The sequence below is a fragment of the Stegastes partitus genome, unplaced genomic scaffold, assembly GCF_000690725.1.
Source record: "Stegastes partitus isolate 25-593 unplaced genomic scaffold, Stegastes_partitus-1.0.2 Scaffold2210, whole genome shotgun sequence".
Taxonomy (NCBI): domain Eukaryota; kingdom Metazoa; phylum Chordata; class Actinopteri; family Pomacentridae; genus Stegastes; species Stegastes partitus.
Genome location: NW_007579941.1, coordinates 58,083 through 74,961, shown reverse-complemented (window position 1 = coordinate 74,961; position 16,879 = coordinate 58,083). Strand labels below are relative to the sequence as shown.

The 16,879-nt window shown below is 40.2% G+C and overlaps 1 protein-coding gene and 1 non-coding gene across 2 annotated transcripts in view; one reads left to right on the top strand and one right to left on the bottom strand.

Moving 5' to 3' along the window:
- The first annotated feature begins 4,539 nt into the window (after positions 1-4,539).
- trnas-cga (transfer RNA serine (anticodon CGA)) lies at positions 4,540-4,621 on the top strand. The gene has a single exon. It is a non-coding gene; the product is annotated as a tRNA-Ser (tRNA).
- A 3,086-nt stretch (positions 4,622-7,707) lies between these two features.
- aspm (assembly factor for spindle microtubules) overlaps positions 7,708-16,879 on the bottom strand; it is a 27,909-nt gene continuing 18,737 nt past the window's right edge. Inside the window, 8 exon segments of the mRNA XM_008304399.1 lie at positions 7,708-7,939; positions 8,042-8,214; positions 8,320-8,496; positions 12,961-13,115; positions 13,796-13,988; positions 15,528-15,719; positions 15,802-15,951; positions 16,179-16,563. Of these exon segments, the coding sequence (XP_008302621.1) occupies positions 7,837-7,939; positions 8,042-8,214; positions 8,320-8,496; positions 12,961-13,115; positions 13,796-13,988; positions 15,528-15,719; positions 15,802-15,951; positions 16,179-16,563 (1,528 nt within the window). The 3' untranslated portion in view covers positions 7,708-7,836.

Genomic DNA, 16,879 nt, shown 5'->3' with positions numbered 1-16,879 from the left:
AAAATACACACAAGCATGAATGTAAGTGCAACATTTGGTCATAACACGGCAAATTGACAGTAGCCACTGATTATGGGATTTGAATGTAGAACAATAGGTTTCTTGTATAACATCAAAAGGACAAACATTTGCTCATGAAAAGGCAGCTGGTTGGATTTCTGTCTCTCTCCACTGTTACCACCCAATAAAGGCAAAACTGCATTAAAAAAGGGAAAGAAATGGACAGCTTTTGTTTGGCCAATTGAAAAATGTCTGTGTACGAACGTTTTTTTCCTCACATTATTTTGGATTGATTTCTTGAGGACAGATTACTGACTGAGACTGTTTACCCAGTGCTGATGAAACTCAGTTTCTGAGGATTTTTAAGAATAACTTTCAGTTTTGAGTTTTTTAACATAATGTTCTGGAAGTAAACATAATTTTAAAAAAGGATTTACTGAAAATATTTGTAAACTGTATTACTCGTCATATTCCAACAAAAAAAAAAGTATGTACCCCGAGTAACATGTACTGACTTCAGCCCTCTTTTCCATCAAAATCGTGGTAGCACTCATTTCCTAACCATTTTAAATTGTGGTAGTTATCATGACATATATACATATATAATCACAAGTAACTCCTCTTTTGCACTTCTTTGGAATTTAGAAATAAAAGACTACAGAGTGTCTATCGTCTAATGAAACAAGCAACAAGTTTACTTCTGCAAATTTTCTTGGACATATCAAACTTATCAGAGGACACCACCCTGGTGATTACAAATGACACCTGATTGCAGAAAAGGCTTGAAGTGAGTGCATTTTCACAGCTTTCATTCATTTTGTCAAGTGCAGGGCTCAAGGATATGTAGAAATAGGACCTTAGTTGTCACTGTTTAGTTCAAAGATTCATTAGGATGAATATTTTGCAGAAAACATTGTCATTATTGTATCATTACTGCAGTATACAAACACAGAAAGTGGTCATCTGACTATCTTACCATCCTGTTGCAAGGATCCATTCATGTTCAGCCACAGGACAAAAAACCAAAAAAGGCGAAATAATCTCATTTTGAAAAACCAGAGACTGTTGTTTTGGAGAATTATTCCTTGACCAGAAGATCTGTTGCTGAGTTTATAATTTTCTTCCACAGATATATGCACTCAGACCTTCCTGCACAGTGGAAATGCATCTGTTCAATGTGGAACTGTGTCACCAATCTGGACACCTCTTCCAACAACCCACACACACACCTACACACAGGGAATGATCACCACAGTTGCGACATTTCATGCTGTGAATACCTTTGCCTTGGAGAGGGCAGTCCAGGCAGGCTGCTGTGAAACATACAAAATCTCATTATTGGATTGAATCCTAAAAGCATTCTTCTTGACATTAGCTCATTCAATACATCTTAGATTACATACAGATTTATAATTTCTATTCTTTGAATGCTTATGTTATTGTCAACCCTTTCATGACCACACCTCAACAGATCTGTCCATTAGTTTACCTTAGTACCTTACTACAAAAGCAGGATCTGCATCTAAATCATCACAATAGGCCCTCCAAAGCTCAAAAACTCATCTGGTTTGTCTCATCCCTGTTTTTGCTATTGTGGTACAGGTGGACTAGCTGCTGGCTGTAGTCTTACATATACCTGGTCTTGTTATCCATCTCCTTGACACAAAATCAGTAAGGGTATTTACCAGTCTGTCTGTATATGTAAATGTTCATTACAAGTTTGAGTCCTTGAGGTGTCCATCTGACGGTGTACAGTCGTCACACTACTTTCATTTTAAATCACAGAAGGTGTATTCAGCTCTAATATATGGACTATGCTCAACCCTATCTGAATATGAAAGCTAAGAGTCTAGTTCAAAACAACTCCCAGATTTCTCATTGACTCGCAGTTTTAATAGATAAAAAGTTGCATTGGGTTTCAGTCTTTTGTAGTGGCTGCAGAAAACCGTCATTTCTGTTTCATATTTACCACACTGGAATATCCAATAAATAACTTCTGGAATGGCGCCATAGTCATCTGATGTATGTATCATGTCCATTTGCATAGTTACATTTTTTGTTTTGGCAACAGCATGTGTTCAACAAAAGATGTTCAATTATTGATCCACGACTCACTCTCCTGGCCATGCTTACCTGTTTGGAAGTAAAAATGACCACTGAAGTTAAAATGATTCTTGTTCTGCAAACAGAAGCTGGATTGAATGATACTTGAGAGACCAACGCATCCTATCCAACAACAAGGTGTGATCAGTTATACACAAAAACAGTTTATAAGCTCAGATGGTATTTATCAAGAACGCATGATCCACATATATAGCCACGCATTAAAAGAAGATACACACTGTTCGCTCATATAACAGATTCTGCTCTATTTGTTTACTCCTTGTTGATCATTGACATGTTTGTCCAGGCAGCTCATATCACTTCCAGTCAGCAGAAGCTTTTACTGGCAAGAGGAGCAGGTCATCACATCAGTCTCACTCTACCAGTGGCTGTTCCTTTGGTGTACGTAACCTCAGGTTCATTATTCTGAGCTAAACGTGGGCTAAAATGCATCATCACGCTTTTTCATCGTGTGACTGTAGGCAGTGCAGGAGATAACGGACAAATGTTGTGAATAACAGGTGTGAGTTTAAAGCATGCTACCTGCAGACCGGTGGGAGAAGAGTGAGCTAGATAATTTGCTTAGGCAATAGGCAATAGAAACTATTATCTGCTTTTTATCTTTGTTGTATCCTTGATTTTTCTTTTGAACTGGTAAAAAAATGTTATTTAAATAACATACTGTAAACATTTAGAGGGAAATTTTCTCTTTGATGGCACTGCTAACAGCTTATCGACACCTGAAATGTAACAAGAGGACTAAACTCTGCGTTTTTGTCAGAGGTCTTAAACCAAAAAAATGTGGAACCAATGGGTTAACAATGCTTTGCTGTGAGTTTAAATGGCAAGTTTAAATCTAAAACTTGGAGTAGAAGTACAAAGTAGCAAAAATGTTCAATGTTGGAAAAAAAAATAAAAAATACAGTACTTGAATAAATGTACATGAGACTGTCTACATACAGACATATTTCTGGTACGGCTAAAATAATACATATTTAATAACTCCTGCACTGAATATGTTAATACCTCATGTATTCAAGAATGTTACATTAAAAACAGTCCACATGGTTAACATAGAGTATAATGTAATATGTAAAGTAATTAAATGACATTATTACATTAACCAGTCATGGAGATGATGTTCAATAAATTATTTTTATAAACATGTTTAGGTGACAGTTATGAAGCTACAGGTGGTTAGTTGATGGTAAATTGGCTGCAGGTTGCCATGACTCGGCTTGCCTGGTTCGGGCAAGTGATGATCAGGCAGTGTCGTCAAAACATATAACAGAAACAACAATCCTTAGCTAGGTACTTTAGGTCCCAAAAAAGTTCTATGAGAAGGAAAAAATCTCCAAACAGTCGTCAGAGTCTGATGTGAATAATGTTTATTTGAAACAGAGGCTGCACGCGGAAGCAACCGTCCTCCGCTTCGCGTCGGACGGTTCACGCCTCCGCGTCGTCCATTAATTTCTGATAATGGACACCTCGTCGGGCATTATCCCTTACTTATATACTTGCGAACTTCGTCCGCCTCCCCTCCTACCATGGGAAAAACCGCAACCTGATTTGTTTGATACCCATCAGAACGTCAGTGCAATTTCCTGCTTAGCACAGCATAATGTAAAACTCTGCTGCTACGCTGGGTTCCTGTTTGCCCCCCCCAGTGGTGGGCTTCTTTCGACTTTCTGGACGCCATCTTTACTGGGTCATTTCCAGGTCATGGTGTCCTTAACTGAACTCGCAGTGCAGAGGAGAGCGCATGTGTGTCCGTCCTGCTATATTCCAGGCCTGCCAGCAGGTCTCAGGCTTCTGTAGATTTTCATTAGGTTGGGTTTTTTCCGCAGGTTTGTCCAGTCTATTCATGTTGTTTTTGTTTACACATGATATTATTTACCCCATATTATTTCTTCATGCTTATCTTTTACACATCACATTTTAGTCTTATTTCCACATTTATTTCATCTTCCTAATCATATCTTTAGGTTTGTCTTTTATGTAACTCTAAAATCAGTAATCCAAAAAAATCCCACACCAAGGTGTGAATGTGCATGGTTGTCTGTTTCTTTGTGTTGGCCCTGTGATGGAGTGGGGAACGATCCAGGTTGGACTTGTTTCCCCATTGGGACAGGCTCAAGCATTTATCTAATGAGGAAACAAAAAATAATATAAAATAAAAAAGGAAACAGGCTGATTGAACGTATTTCTGATTGATTGACAGTTAACAGCACAGTTAACCCTACAGAGGAATTCCCATTTACCCTACTGAACCATTTCATTTTAGTCACAGGCAACGGAGTAAAAACCTTTCCTGGCAGATACACCACCATCAGTATACCTGTAGTGTGTGTGTTCTGTTTGTTTTTATTGAAAATGTAAAAAGTGGCTTGAAACTTGACTGTACCTGTATTTCATTTGTTCCAGTAGTGCATGTAAGCTGTGATGGCCGAGTGGTTAAGGCGTTGGACTCGAAATCCAATGGGGTTTCCCCGCGCAGGTTCAAATCCTGCTCACAGCGTTGATTTCTTCAGCTTTGTACCTTACCAGTCTGGGTGATATATTGTTGTGATATAGTGGCGCTTTAGCAATGTGGGCTGGAGTGACTATAAACATCTGCAACTCTTTAGAGATGCAATATCGTCAAGAACCTTAAAGAGAAGTCGAGCTGTTTTCTACTGAGGCAATCTACAGATATATACTATATATATATCTTATGCCTGCTTACATTTCATCCCAGAAATGGTGCTCTCTTTCCCACTGCGCTATCATCCACCTACCTCATGTATATAGGGTGTCAATAATTGTATTTATTTTTTAACTAGTGTTTACTCTAGACTTTGGTTCACTGTAACACTGTTCACTTTATGCTCTAAAACTCTTTATCTATAGCTGTACATGCATTTTAAACACTCATTTTCCTTCTGTTGTCCCTGTTTAAATGCATGTTTCATCTTTTTATACTAAGCAAACACCGGAATCAAAAGTTTTCTGTGTGTTTAAATACTTAGTCAATAAAGTTGATTCTGATTCTTCTGATTCTGATGTTGTCAAAATTTTTCATATTTATGTCGAGAACGGCCGTGCACACATGAAAGCCTTGGCAGAGCAAAGATCTAGAAATGTTTCGAGTATTGTTTGGGAGTGCAGGTTGAAATTTAATCCCATTTCCTTATAAATACACTGTAAAACTTTCAGGTTTATGAGTGCTGACTGAAAATTAAATATTTCAACATTCTGCTTTGAATGCTTCATGAAAGTGTTTTTCTAAATACTTGAGACCCTTGATTCAAGTCTTTACAATGCATAGGGCTCACTTGTTGCTGTGTTTTTTATTGCTGGTCTTCAAGTCTCAAGGTAATCTGTTCTCAGAAATTCACTTCACAAAGTCACAAGGTAAAAAAAAAGTTGGTACAGCAAAATTGCATATAAAAACACTGAATATGTTTTTCTTCCAGTCCAACACTGTCCAGTGACTTATGCGGACAATAATGTCTAGATGATTGGAGATCCAGAAGAAGCAAACAATGGCACTGTAGTTGGATTTAGATTAAGAAGTCCAGCTCTATAATCCTGACCTGGTCATGATTATTGTGATGAAAATGGAAAGTGGAGCGGCCCAGCTCCAAAATGCACAGGTAGAGTGCCAACAATGAAAACAGAAAGCAGTGTCCAGACTGACTTTTAAAGAAGGTCTCATTTAGCAATTAATAAGTAACACAGAACCATTCACTAAGCACCCAACAGTTATCTTGTAACACCAGAACAACCAACAGGAATCAGTTAGAGAGCATCTAGTTATGACCCATAGCAGACAATAGGGCTGTACTAGCTTAAGACCTAAAACCCCAAATGTATATTAAGTTTTTGTTATTTGAGACAAAAACTCAAGTTTAGGTAAAAGAGGACAAATCCTAATAGATCTAATGAGTTCACTTAAATAATCTTGACAGACTTGGAGACTGGAATGGTTTTGGTAAATATATGTGGTTTCCTTGTTGAGAGAAGAGGAGCATTGACACCACTCTCATGTGTCAGTGTAACAAAATAGGCAGTTTAGCTCAGCACAAACATTGCTTGTCTTTTTTAGTTTGCTCTACAGAATGCCATTCTTATGAAAAAAATAAATAAAATAAAATAAAACCTGTCCATGTAAACCAACAGACCACCACTACTTGCCAAAGATGGATGGACTGTGAGGTATCACCCCGTTATGCCAACGTATACAACTACATGTGCTGCTTTAAAGCCAGAGACAGATTATGACATTAGTTTTTCACTGTGCAGTGTTTCATCAACCCATGATGATGACAATCAGTCTCATGTTCATTAGAAAACAGACAAATCTTTCTCTTCTTCCAGAGGTTATAGGCAGCAATCAAGGAGACCCACTTTGAGGTACTGGTGTTTCTCTTGGTGGCAAAAACATTAAAAGATGGATGACACTGTCAATTGTAGGTTTAAATCTGGCTATCTGAGTACAAATGAAACCATGTCAGATTGTCAGAAGCGACAGAACATGTATGGCCCAGCTAGGAAGAAGCTTCTGCTCTCAAATGAAGAACCCAGCTGCTCATCTCAATTTTGCCAGAGTGTGCCTGGACAAACCTTTTTTTTTTTTTTTTTTCTAGAAGTCCACCTATCTAAAGAGAGCCCTGTCAAGAAAATCTTGAACAGAATGTCGTGCCATCAGTTGTAATGCATTAAAACCACCAGGGCTAATTTTGCTGTGCCGCTTCATCTCTGGTGTGACTAAGTCTTTATGCTGAGAAACTGGCAGTTTTCTGCCATTACCAAAACACTGTTTTTCCATTGTCTTCTACAGATCCCTGTAGGTCAAATGAAGAAGACAATGCTATATCACTTTCAAATCTAGTGACAATAACAAATATTTTGCTCGTGATGAAATAATCAAGTTCAGGTGTGTTGGTGCAGTGGTAACACATCACAGGTCAATGGTGGTGTGACCCTGCTGCCAACATTAAAAACTTACACTACAACAAATAACTGTCCTGGTGTAGCAGTTTCCAGTAGCCTTAAATATCATAATATGTTGGCCAAAGCTATCAAAATAGTCAGGAATTATAGCCATTGCTAGACATGGCAGGGTTTCACATATAAGATGACTTTTCATATTATTGTAATCTAATTATATGTATTCTCTGGTTTCTCATCTGAATCTATGGAGAATGCATTTGTGACCACCACCAGCAGGTCAAAGTTTTTAACTTTCCAATGAAATATTGCTTCTTACAAACTGGCACACTGACATTTACTGTTCCTTTATTTCATGGATGCCCCAACATTTCCTCCTGCACCATGACGTTTGATTTTGTGGTTTTAAGTGGATTTCATATAGTTTTCAGATAGTGCCATCATCAAAATTATAATCGTCTATCCCATACTGACATCATTCCATCAGCTGTAGCTCTACTTTTTTTTTTTTTTTTTAACCTAATTAGCAAATGTAATGCCAACATTCCATTTAAAGTTCCTGTTTCAGGACTGCAATTTGTGAAAGACAGGTGACTGTGATTTATTTTTCTGAAGGTAAATCTGGCTTCCTTCTGCCTACTGCTGGGCATAAAATCTAGCCAAGGAACAACATTTGAAAAAGCATATCCATTTTATTATATACATGGAAATGAATAAGTAACAAAAACAACAACATCATAAAAAGCTTTTTTCTGAAATAAAAAAAAATGACAATGAATAAAAACGTAAACGTTTCTCTATTTACAACACAATGGACAGTGTTTCTGCCACCATCTGAATGGCCCTCAGGGGATCCACGATGTCTTTGAGCTTGTCCTTTCTGAGGACCCAATCTGGGGCAAATCTGAAAAAACAAAAACAGGATTTCAATTACAGCTTCAAACATAAACACATCTGTTTAACTCATGACACATACAGCACTGTATGCAAACAGAAATATACATACTTGGGCGCGGGGCGGGATTTACGAGGTGTTGCTGAAACGAAGAAGCTCCCATTGATTGATGCGTTCATCTTCTGTTTGACAATGGTTCTCTCTGCGTCCATCTTGTGTTTGCGAGCAGTGAGGCGGTAAATACTGCGTATCCTGTCCAAGACCTTGGGTAGCTTCATGACCTCCTAAAGAAGATAAAGTTTGCATTTTTTATCATGTCTCCTGTAAAATGATTATTTGAGATTGTATTTATGTTTTTCTCTCATCTGTTTGATATAGTAGGTACGTACCTGAGCGCGGTGCTTATCCTGCAGCAACAGCGCAACCAGGAAGCAAGCCTTAGTGAAGATGCTTCCGCCCTTTTCTGCCACTTTATCTCCTGCTTTCTCCCTGTATCGCTGCAGCAGGTCCAGCAGCGTCTCCACGGAGTTTTCCACCGAAAACACAGCCTCTATGGTCTTGTGGTACTGAAGGAGGAAATAAAAAGTGAGTGAGTGGAGGAGAGGAAAAGAAAAACATGATATCAAAAAAACATTAAACACTTGTTCACATAAAACACAGGGTAAAAAGATTTAGGGCTGCCATGATTAGTCACGGGCTGTAAGGTGGGCTGCTCGGTGGTTAGCACCGTTGCCTCGCAGCTAGAAGATCCCCGGTTCGCATCCTAGTGAGGACACCCGGGATCTTTCTGCATGGAGTCTCCATGTTCTCCCCGTGCAGTGTGAGTTCTCTCCGGGTTCTCTGGCTTCCTCCCACACAGTCCAGAAACATGTTGAGGTTAATTGGTGATTCTAAATTGTCCGTAGGTGTGAATGTGAGTGTGCTTGGTTGTCTGTCTCTAAGTGTAGCCCTGCGATATACTGGTGACCTGTCCAGGGTGTCTCCTGCCTTCACCCTGAGTCAGCTGGGAGAGGCTCCAGCGACCCTAGTGAGGATTAAGTGGTGTATAGATAATGGATGATTAGTCACCATAATGAATGATGTGGCTGCTGAAAATCTATCAACATCGATATCTTAAACAGATGTATCCTTTTTAAAATTATCTCGTAAAATACTTCAAGTCATTGTAACAAGTGTTTAGGACTGGACCTGAATATCTGAATATTCGGTCGTCGTGGTATCCGGATAGCAATTTTGATATTCGAATGTTTGCCCGCTACAACCCCAATGGGCCTGAATATCCAAATATCAAAAATTACTATGCGGACCAGCCTTACAAAGTGTTTTTTTGTCGGTATCACTATCATGACGCCAATTGGTTTTGGCTCCAGTTTTTGGCCAGCATTGGTCAGTGCTCCAGTTTTACACAATGCATAAACAATGCGGAGTTTCCAAGACCCAAGTGTTTGAAAGTATAAGAGCACCTCAAATTCTCACTGCACAAACAGGTGGTTTGCACACTGTGCAACGTTTTGGTAGAATACTACAGCAGCTCAGCGCAATGCACCAACTCCTATGGAGAAAACACACAGGGGGAACTGGGTGTGGAGACGCTTCACATCCGTTCGCTTCCGTCCTGCTACATGCGCTCATATAAACGGCATTTAAACACAGCTGAATTCCCAATAAAGCATTTTCATTTTATCTGTAGTTACAACCGAGTATGAAATAGGGACTGAACGTTAACCAGCAGTCACTTCATCAGAGCCATTATCAAGCTGCTGCTCTGCACTACTAAAATCCTGGTTTTCTAACTGTAACGTGGTCTGACAAAATCAATGTGTACATGAGTTAAAGATGACGGCTATGCTTTGACTTCAGCTATGCTTGAAGCTTATACCAAAGTCAGAAAAATGACAATTTGATAAAAACTTGGATGTCTTTTAAAGTTGCACCAATGACTTAAATAACTAAGCCCTCTTTCTTTTTTTTTTTACTGTATTTAACCCTGCAGTTCTGCACTTTAATATCAGCTTTGTTTTATTACAAACTGAACCACAATATAAAATGACAAACAATTCACCAAAATAAAATAAAATGGTAATTTTGCTTGTTTGCAAGATATTTATTGTTTAGATTTATTGACTAATCAGTAAAATTGAATAAATCAGTACAAAAATAGTCGTTGGTAGCAGACCTAAAAGACTGCGATGCAATAACGTTACGCAGCAGTGAGGGAAGGAGTTGGGTGTGATGTGCGGCATTTTACACATTTTAGTTGCGTCACCGCGACTAAACTGAAACATCAACTATTAAATGCATTTCCATGAAAACTGAATCAGATAGTTCATGGTTTCCAGGCAATGACTCTCATAGGATGTGATCATCTGACTTTTGTTTAAACTCCAACATGAGGTTTAGCGTGAAATCAACAACTATTGGCTGGATTGCCATGAAATGATTCGCAGTATGAATTCCAATCACTTTGGCAATGCTTTCACTTCTTAGCTAGTGCCAACCAAAAACCTGCAAAGCGTTCCCATCAGCTGTGCTTTGTGTTTAGCACTGATGAGCTAAATTAAGAGAGTGAACATTTGTGTGCCACAGTTTAGCGGATTATTTTTGCAACACAAGCAATTGAAGTTCACAGAACGAACAAACTACCAAATCAATAGTCTGTGACTGAAGTAGGCCATGGTCAATCTACGCAACAGAAATGGTGAATTCCAGTTTTGAGAAGAAAAAAAAAAAACAAAAAAAAAAACAGGGACAGAAAAAACAGAAAACTGTCTTCAGTCCAGTCTCACTGCATCTTGCTTCACTGTCCTCCAACTTCAGAAATGTCTTAAGGTTTAAAAACTGTCACTAAGACTTGCATATCACCACGCCTGGATTACTGCATGGCTCCGTTCAAAACAATTTAATCCGCTGACATTATACAAATATTTAATGTGATGGCACCAACAAAACTATCATTCATCTTTAGTTTTTTATAAGCTATTAGAGTAAAAGCTTGTAACAGACAAGGATGAAAATATTTTGCAAAATTATTTTACACCAACTTCATTCAGGGTTGTCAAAAGCTAAACAGTGCGATAGATGCCGAAAAGCTTCGACATTGTAGATGCTTGCTGCAATTTATTATTTATTCCTCTATGTCCGTTCTTTCTTATTTCCCTCTTAGTTTTTTTAGAAAATAAAAAATGCAGACGTTGCAGAAATGTCCAGATGCTGAACCGTGGGAACAGGAACTCACTGTAAAACTACAAATGACGACCAAAGATGCTGACCTTCAGTCTGAACTCGACTTTGCAGAAGAGAAACCTGAGTCTGAACGCCAATTAGCTGATAAAAAGGAACAGAAAATCTGCAGGGAAGTGAGAGATCAGAGCAGCTGAGGAAACACACTGTGCATCCGCAGATAAACTTTCAGCATTAAACATTTGAACTTTGCCCTCGTGTCACACAAGTTCCTTGGTGGTAACTTGTCATTCAGCACCATAACTAACACTGCTCCTGCAATGCACCAAAAGATTGTAAACTTTAAGGACTTGTACGAAAAATAAAGGCATTTTTCTTTTGATTTATAGAAACAGTGTAAATACAAAACAATTACAGAAAGTATATGAGGAACAGTGAGAGTACCCACAATATACAGGCCACAAATAAACTTTCAGGCTGCATCTATGTACTGGCACTTTCGAAACACACAGAGGCTGCATTTCCATAAGGAATCTTTATGTGCTCTTTGAAGAATTGCATGAGAAAACTTGAAACTGCCCATCAGAATTTGTAAAGTTATGCTTTCAAACTGAGGTTTTTGACTTTTCTGATAAAGGATTCATGTGTATAATAGATCTGCTGGTCTTCGTTGTGTCTTCAGCAGCAGGCCGATATCAGCTGACATGACCGAACAATCACAGCTTTATTAAACTGAAAAAGAAGTTTTGTTACTTCTTTTGTGTTGTAATTATTTATTTCTTTTTTTGTGGTGCTTGTCAAACACACAGGATGCATTCCACAGTACTTGTTTTAAATACTTCAAGTTCGTACTGTTTGATGCACTATGTATACAATTGGGACATCCTACTTTGTCATAATATTGCACCTTATGGTTTGACTGTCAGTCTGTAGCGCTAAATGATCTGGCATCTGTGTGTGCTGTCAGCACCTCAAACCTGCTAACGTGAGACACTGCAACGTATGTAACTGCACCGACGATTGTGTGTCAGAGTAGCCAGAGAAGCATGCTGGCATGCAAAGAGCGAAATCTGAGTGGATGCAGACATTGTGGTATTTTTGGCACACGAGTTGAGAAAACTGTTTTACTGACTTACTATATAGCATGGTAGAATGAATATTAGAACTTGGTTTGTTTCTGGCTTTTCTCCTGTTTATTACAGCCATGCATAACACAGCGTATACTGCCACCCTCTGACAACACTAGTTTATTAGCTCCAAAGCAGTTAATGGAAATAAGCCTAATCTGCCTTTCCTTTTTTTTGACATTTAAAAAGTTCGCTTAAACTTTGCTTGACAGTCATACGGAGACACAGCTAATAACAAATGGGAGAGACCTCAAAGCAGAGCTCCTGGCTCTGCTGCATTATAGGTTCCCAGAGTGACTCTCTGAAAGGTTTCTACCGATTTTCAAAGCTCCAGACTGCCTGCTCTGCATCTCAGGTGTCTCCTGAACCTCCAAATCACCCTCCAAAGCCTACAGTCATGTCTCGATCACTCCTCAGTTGCACTTATTAAATATGCAGGGAGAGAGCTGCATGTGAAGGTGCAGTTAACAGCTAGTTACAGAAACCAAACTTAATTTAAAATCGCCTGCATTTTCTGTGTGCTCACAGACTGCTACAGCAATCTGACAGCAGGACTACAAAAACTGGTTTACCCTGAGGTGAAAAGTACAGCACAGCTTCAATGTCAAAGCCCTGTCAAAGAAAACCAACCAATCAACTGTGTTTTACTTTCATTTTCCGAGTTCACCCAGTTACTTTAAAAGGCAACATGACACAGAACGTGCCCCTGTGTGTCCGTGGTACCTTGGAGAGGTTGAGGAGGATCTGGATGGAGAAGGTGATGACGTCCATGCAGGGGACACTCCTGTTGCAGCAGCGGATCAGCGTGAAGATGACGTTGGTGGCGCCGCTCTCCACCAGCCGCTCGCAGCACTCTGGGGACAGCCGGGTGGCGGTCTCTGTACACACAAAACACACAGAGGGTCTTCTGTTAGCGCCGGATGAACCTCACGCTCACATAAATCAAACTCACATACTGTAACCAAGTATAATCGGTTTGGATTTCAGTGGGGAATTCTCGCCTCACACTTAAATAGTCGCTGCTTACACACAGATTTGCTCAAAACTGTTGCAAATAATCCTGTTACAGAAAAATCCAAAAGCGGGCACAGAGATCAGAGACCACAATTTTCACAAGCAAGCAGAAATAATTTGAGTACAAGAAGAGGAGATTGAGTTGGGCCATGTGAAACCTGTTCAAGCAGCCGTGCATCTGACGTACAGGTTTGAGCAATATCTGAACGTGAAAACAACAAATCATGCTCTCACACTAAAGGATCGCACGCTTCTAGAATATAACCCCAAAGTCTCAGTTGGATTTCAGATTACACTTTAGATTTTGGGAACACATGTTAACATGCTAATATAATCCTGACAGCACCAGCACTTCTTCTATTCCCCACAGCCGCAAACAACAAAAAAGAAACTTTTTCCTCACAGTTTCTAAAATTATTCTTTTTCTCATGCTTAACTCCCATACAGTTCATGCTGCTGTTGCACTAAAGCCACCTGGGAGTGACAAAATGAGTTGGAGTCTCTCTAGCTGCTTCACATGTGGTGGCTAAAAGGAGAACCTCACCCAGGTTTTTCAGGGCCTCTAGAATGTAGGAGAAGTGTTTGTATCGAAGGAGGTAGTCGAGCGCGGATGATGTCTTGTTGCACAGTTTGTCCTCCTCTCGGACGCCAGCGGAGACTTGACGTAAGTGGTGCCTCAGCTTCACTATCTTGGGGTTGTCATTCAGTCGGCGGGAGCGGTGTCCTCTCCACAGAGCCTGGACAGATGAGGACGGGAAAAAGGACAGAAAGATTAATACAAATCACCAGTTAGCTACCAAATATTGATGAATCCGATCAGAGCGTGATTACAATGTTTTGACGTAGCGAGCCTATTGACTGAAATGGTGTAAGAACTCAATTAACCCCCATACATTCAAAGCCAGCATTTTGTTGTTAGAAATCATAGAAAACACAGTAATCACCAATAACGACAAAACAGAAGTCATTTCATGCTACATTTGTGCTCTCAGGTTTCCCTAATACGATCTGGCAAAGACTCTGACTGCCCTTATTTGATCCACAACAACAGAATCTAACGCTTTGTTAATGACTTACACTTAGAAGCAATATTTCATGCCAAATATTGTTTCTTTATCCTGACTAAGAACTAAAATGTCCCACCTGACGCCACCACAACATAGTTCTAGAGAATAACAGTCAGCATGCTGCACAGCGAATGACTGTGGCTGAGGCTGTTCATTGATACCGCACTTGATGATGACAAATAATATGACAAATTCATGCGATAACAGCTTCTATAGAAACTTTATGGGGCTTATTTGCCCATTCATGTAACTCTTTTACAACTGTTGAGACTTTCTTACAGAGGCATTGGAACCTCCCTGCACTTTCAGTGAGAGCATGCAATGATGATTTGTCACTTTAAGATTTGGAATAAGAATACTTCAAGCTGCCTCATAAAGGATAAGTTCACCGGTTTTCCACTTCTGTCTTAAATGGGGATGTAAACGATATGCTGTAGTACCTGGTTGTGCCACCAGGTGGTGCATCTCACTATAGGTCAACGAGATGAAAAAATGCAGCGAGTTTGCTGTGTTTAATGCTGCAGCAAACAGAGGAGTCAGTCACTGGGACCACGAGTACAGTGTTGGCAAGAAGAGAGCATTGTGGGGTTTAGCTAGCATCAGGCCACCATGACAAAGACTTCTGTGGCCGTTAATGGTTTCTGGCCAGAGCTCACGTAATGCTCCCGTTAGTGAGTTGCTATTCTAACAGAGCCCCATTTTCAGCAATCATTGTGTGTCTGTGGTTGAAAATAGTTCTACCTAAAAGTTGCATTCTTTGTCTCAAAGCATCATGTTTGTTTTCATGCGAACATTTAAAAGCCTCTGTTTCAGACTGGCCATTAAGATATATATCCCCATTTCAAGGGAGTCCACAGTCCTTCCACCCCATCAGTAAAATCATGCAGATATCTTCCCAGATTACAGTCCTTGGTGGGAAAGCTCCTTTGTCTGTTTCTATTGGACAGCATTTCTAGTTGCAATGCAGTGGATGAATAATAACAAAAAAGGGAATTTTGTACAAAAGTAGTTCTGTCTTTAAAGCAAAGTGCATTTGGAGGAGAACTCCTAATGGCCAGTATAAACAAAAGTGATACTTTATTAAGTTTCAGTGCTCAAATGGGCATCAGACTATAGATTATATAGAAATGACACGACGAAAATGTGTAAACTCGCCAGTTGTAAGTAGGCAGGCACCACCTGCACCACTATCGGCAGTGACCGTCATACCTGAGCCTTGACAAAGCCCCTCTGAACCCTCTTCTGGCGCCTCAGAAGAAGGAATTTCCGAACAGCCTGCTGGATGACGGACGCAGCGTTGTGACGACGAGCGAGCCAGCTCTTGACTGCTCTCTGAGCTGTAACCACCTTCTTCCTGTCCTCCAGATAACGTCTCCGGTGCTGCGTCGCTCTCACCCATCGCTTAAAACAACATGAGAGAATAAGTTTAAGACATGTTGTGTTCTTACTAGTAAATGACAATATGGTCTCTTTGTCGCTGTACCTGTATGGTGATGACAGAGTGGATCTGTCTTTTAGCAGACTCTAAAGCCCAGTGAGCTCTCAGAGCTCGTTGGATCTTTATGGCACTGAGATGATGAAAAACTGCTGACGTAAAACGGAGCCTCCTCTCTGCCCGAGCTGCCTCAAGTACCTGAAACACAGTGGCACAAATTTAAAGGACTGTAAACTCTTTTTTTTTTGTAGCCTGTTTAATACAAATCTTCATCAAAATGTTTATACTATAATTTTTTTTGCAAACATCATATCAAAGTAACACTTCACCTGATGTTTACTTTTAAGTTTCAAGAAGGCAACAACTGAAAAAAATCAAGGCTGCTGAAGGCAGGACAAACATCTCTAACGACTTTTGAACTTTACCTGACGTCTTGCAATCCAGGCTCGGCAGTGTTTCTGAAGTGTGACGGCAGCTTGCCTCATTTGGGTGTAATTGCTCCTCTCCTCTCTGCCGAGCTGCACTGCTCGGACCCTCCGCTGCAGCTTCACTGCTGCTTCTTTCTTCTTCTGGAAGATCCGCCGCTGCACTGAACCTCTCCAGCATGACTGGATCACAACAGCAGCTCGGTTTTGTCGGCTGATGTCCCTCCTGACACACCAGCCTCTAATGGCTGCCTGAAGGCGAACAGTGGACCGTTTCAGTGACAGAAACTTTACCCGTTCTCGTCTTACAAGAGTACAGGAGCGACAGTGTCTCTGGATGATGATGGCGGACTGTCGCATTGCCTGGAATTTGACTTGCTCTCTGTGTTTTCTGAAAGCGGACTGGATCATGGTAGCAGCCTGATGGCGATGAGAAACCTCTTTCCTGACCTGCTGCCCTCTGAACGCTGCCTGGAGGATGACTGCTGCGCTGCGCAATTCCAGGTATTGTGTTCTTTGTGCTTTAGCTGCTATAGTGGCCCGATGTTTTCGCTGGACATTAAGGACAGACAGTTTCAATTTCAGATAACGCTGCCGTTGACAGTGGGCTCTGTAGGTTCTTTGGAGAACACTGGCAGCCTGGTGCATCTGTTTGATGTTTTGTCTGGATTTCATTCCACGATATGCAGCCTGAAGCATGA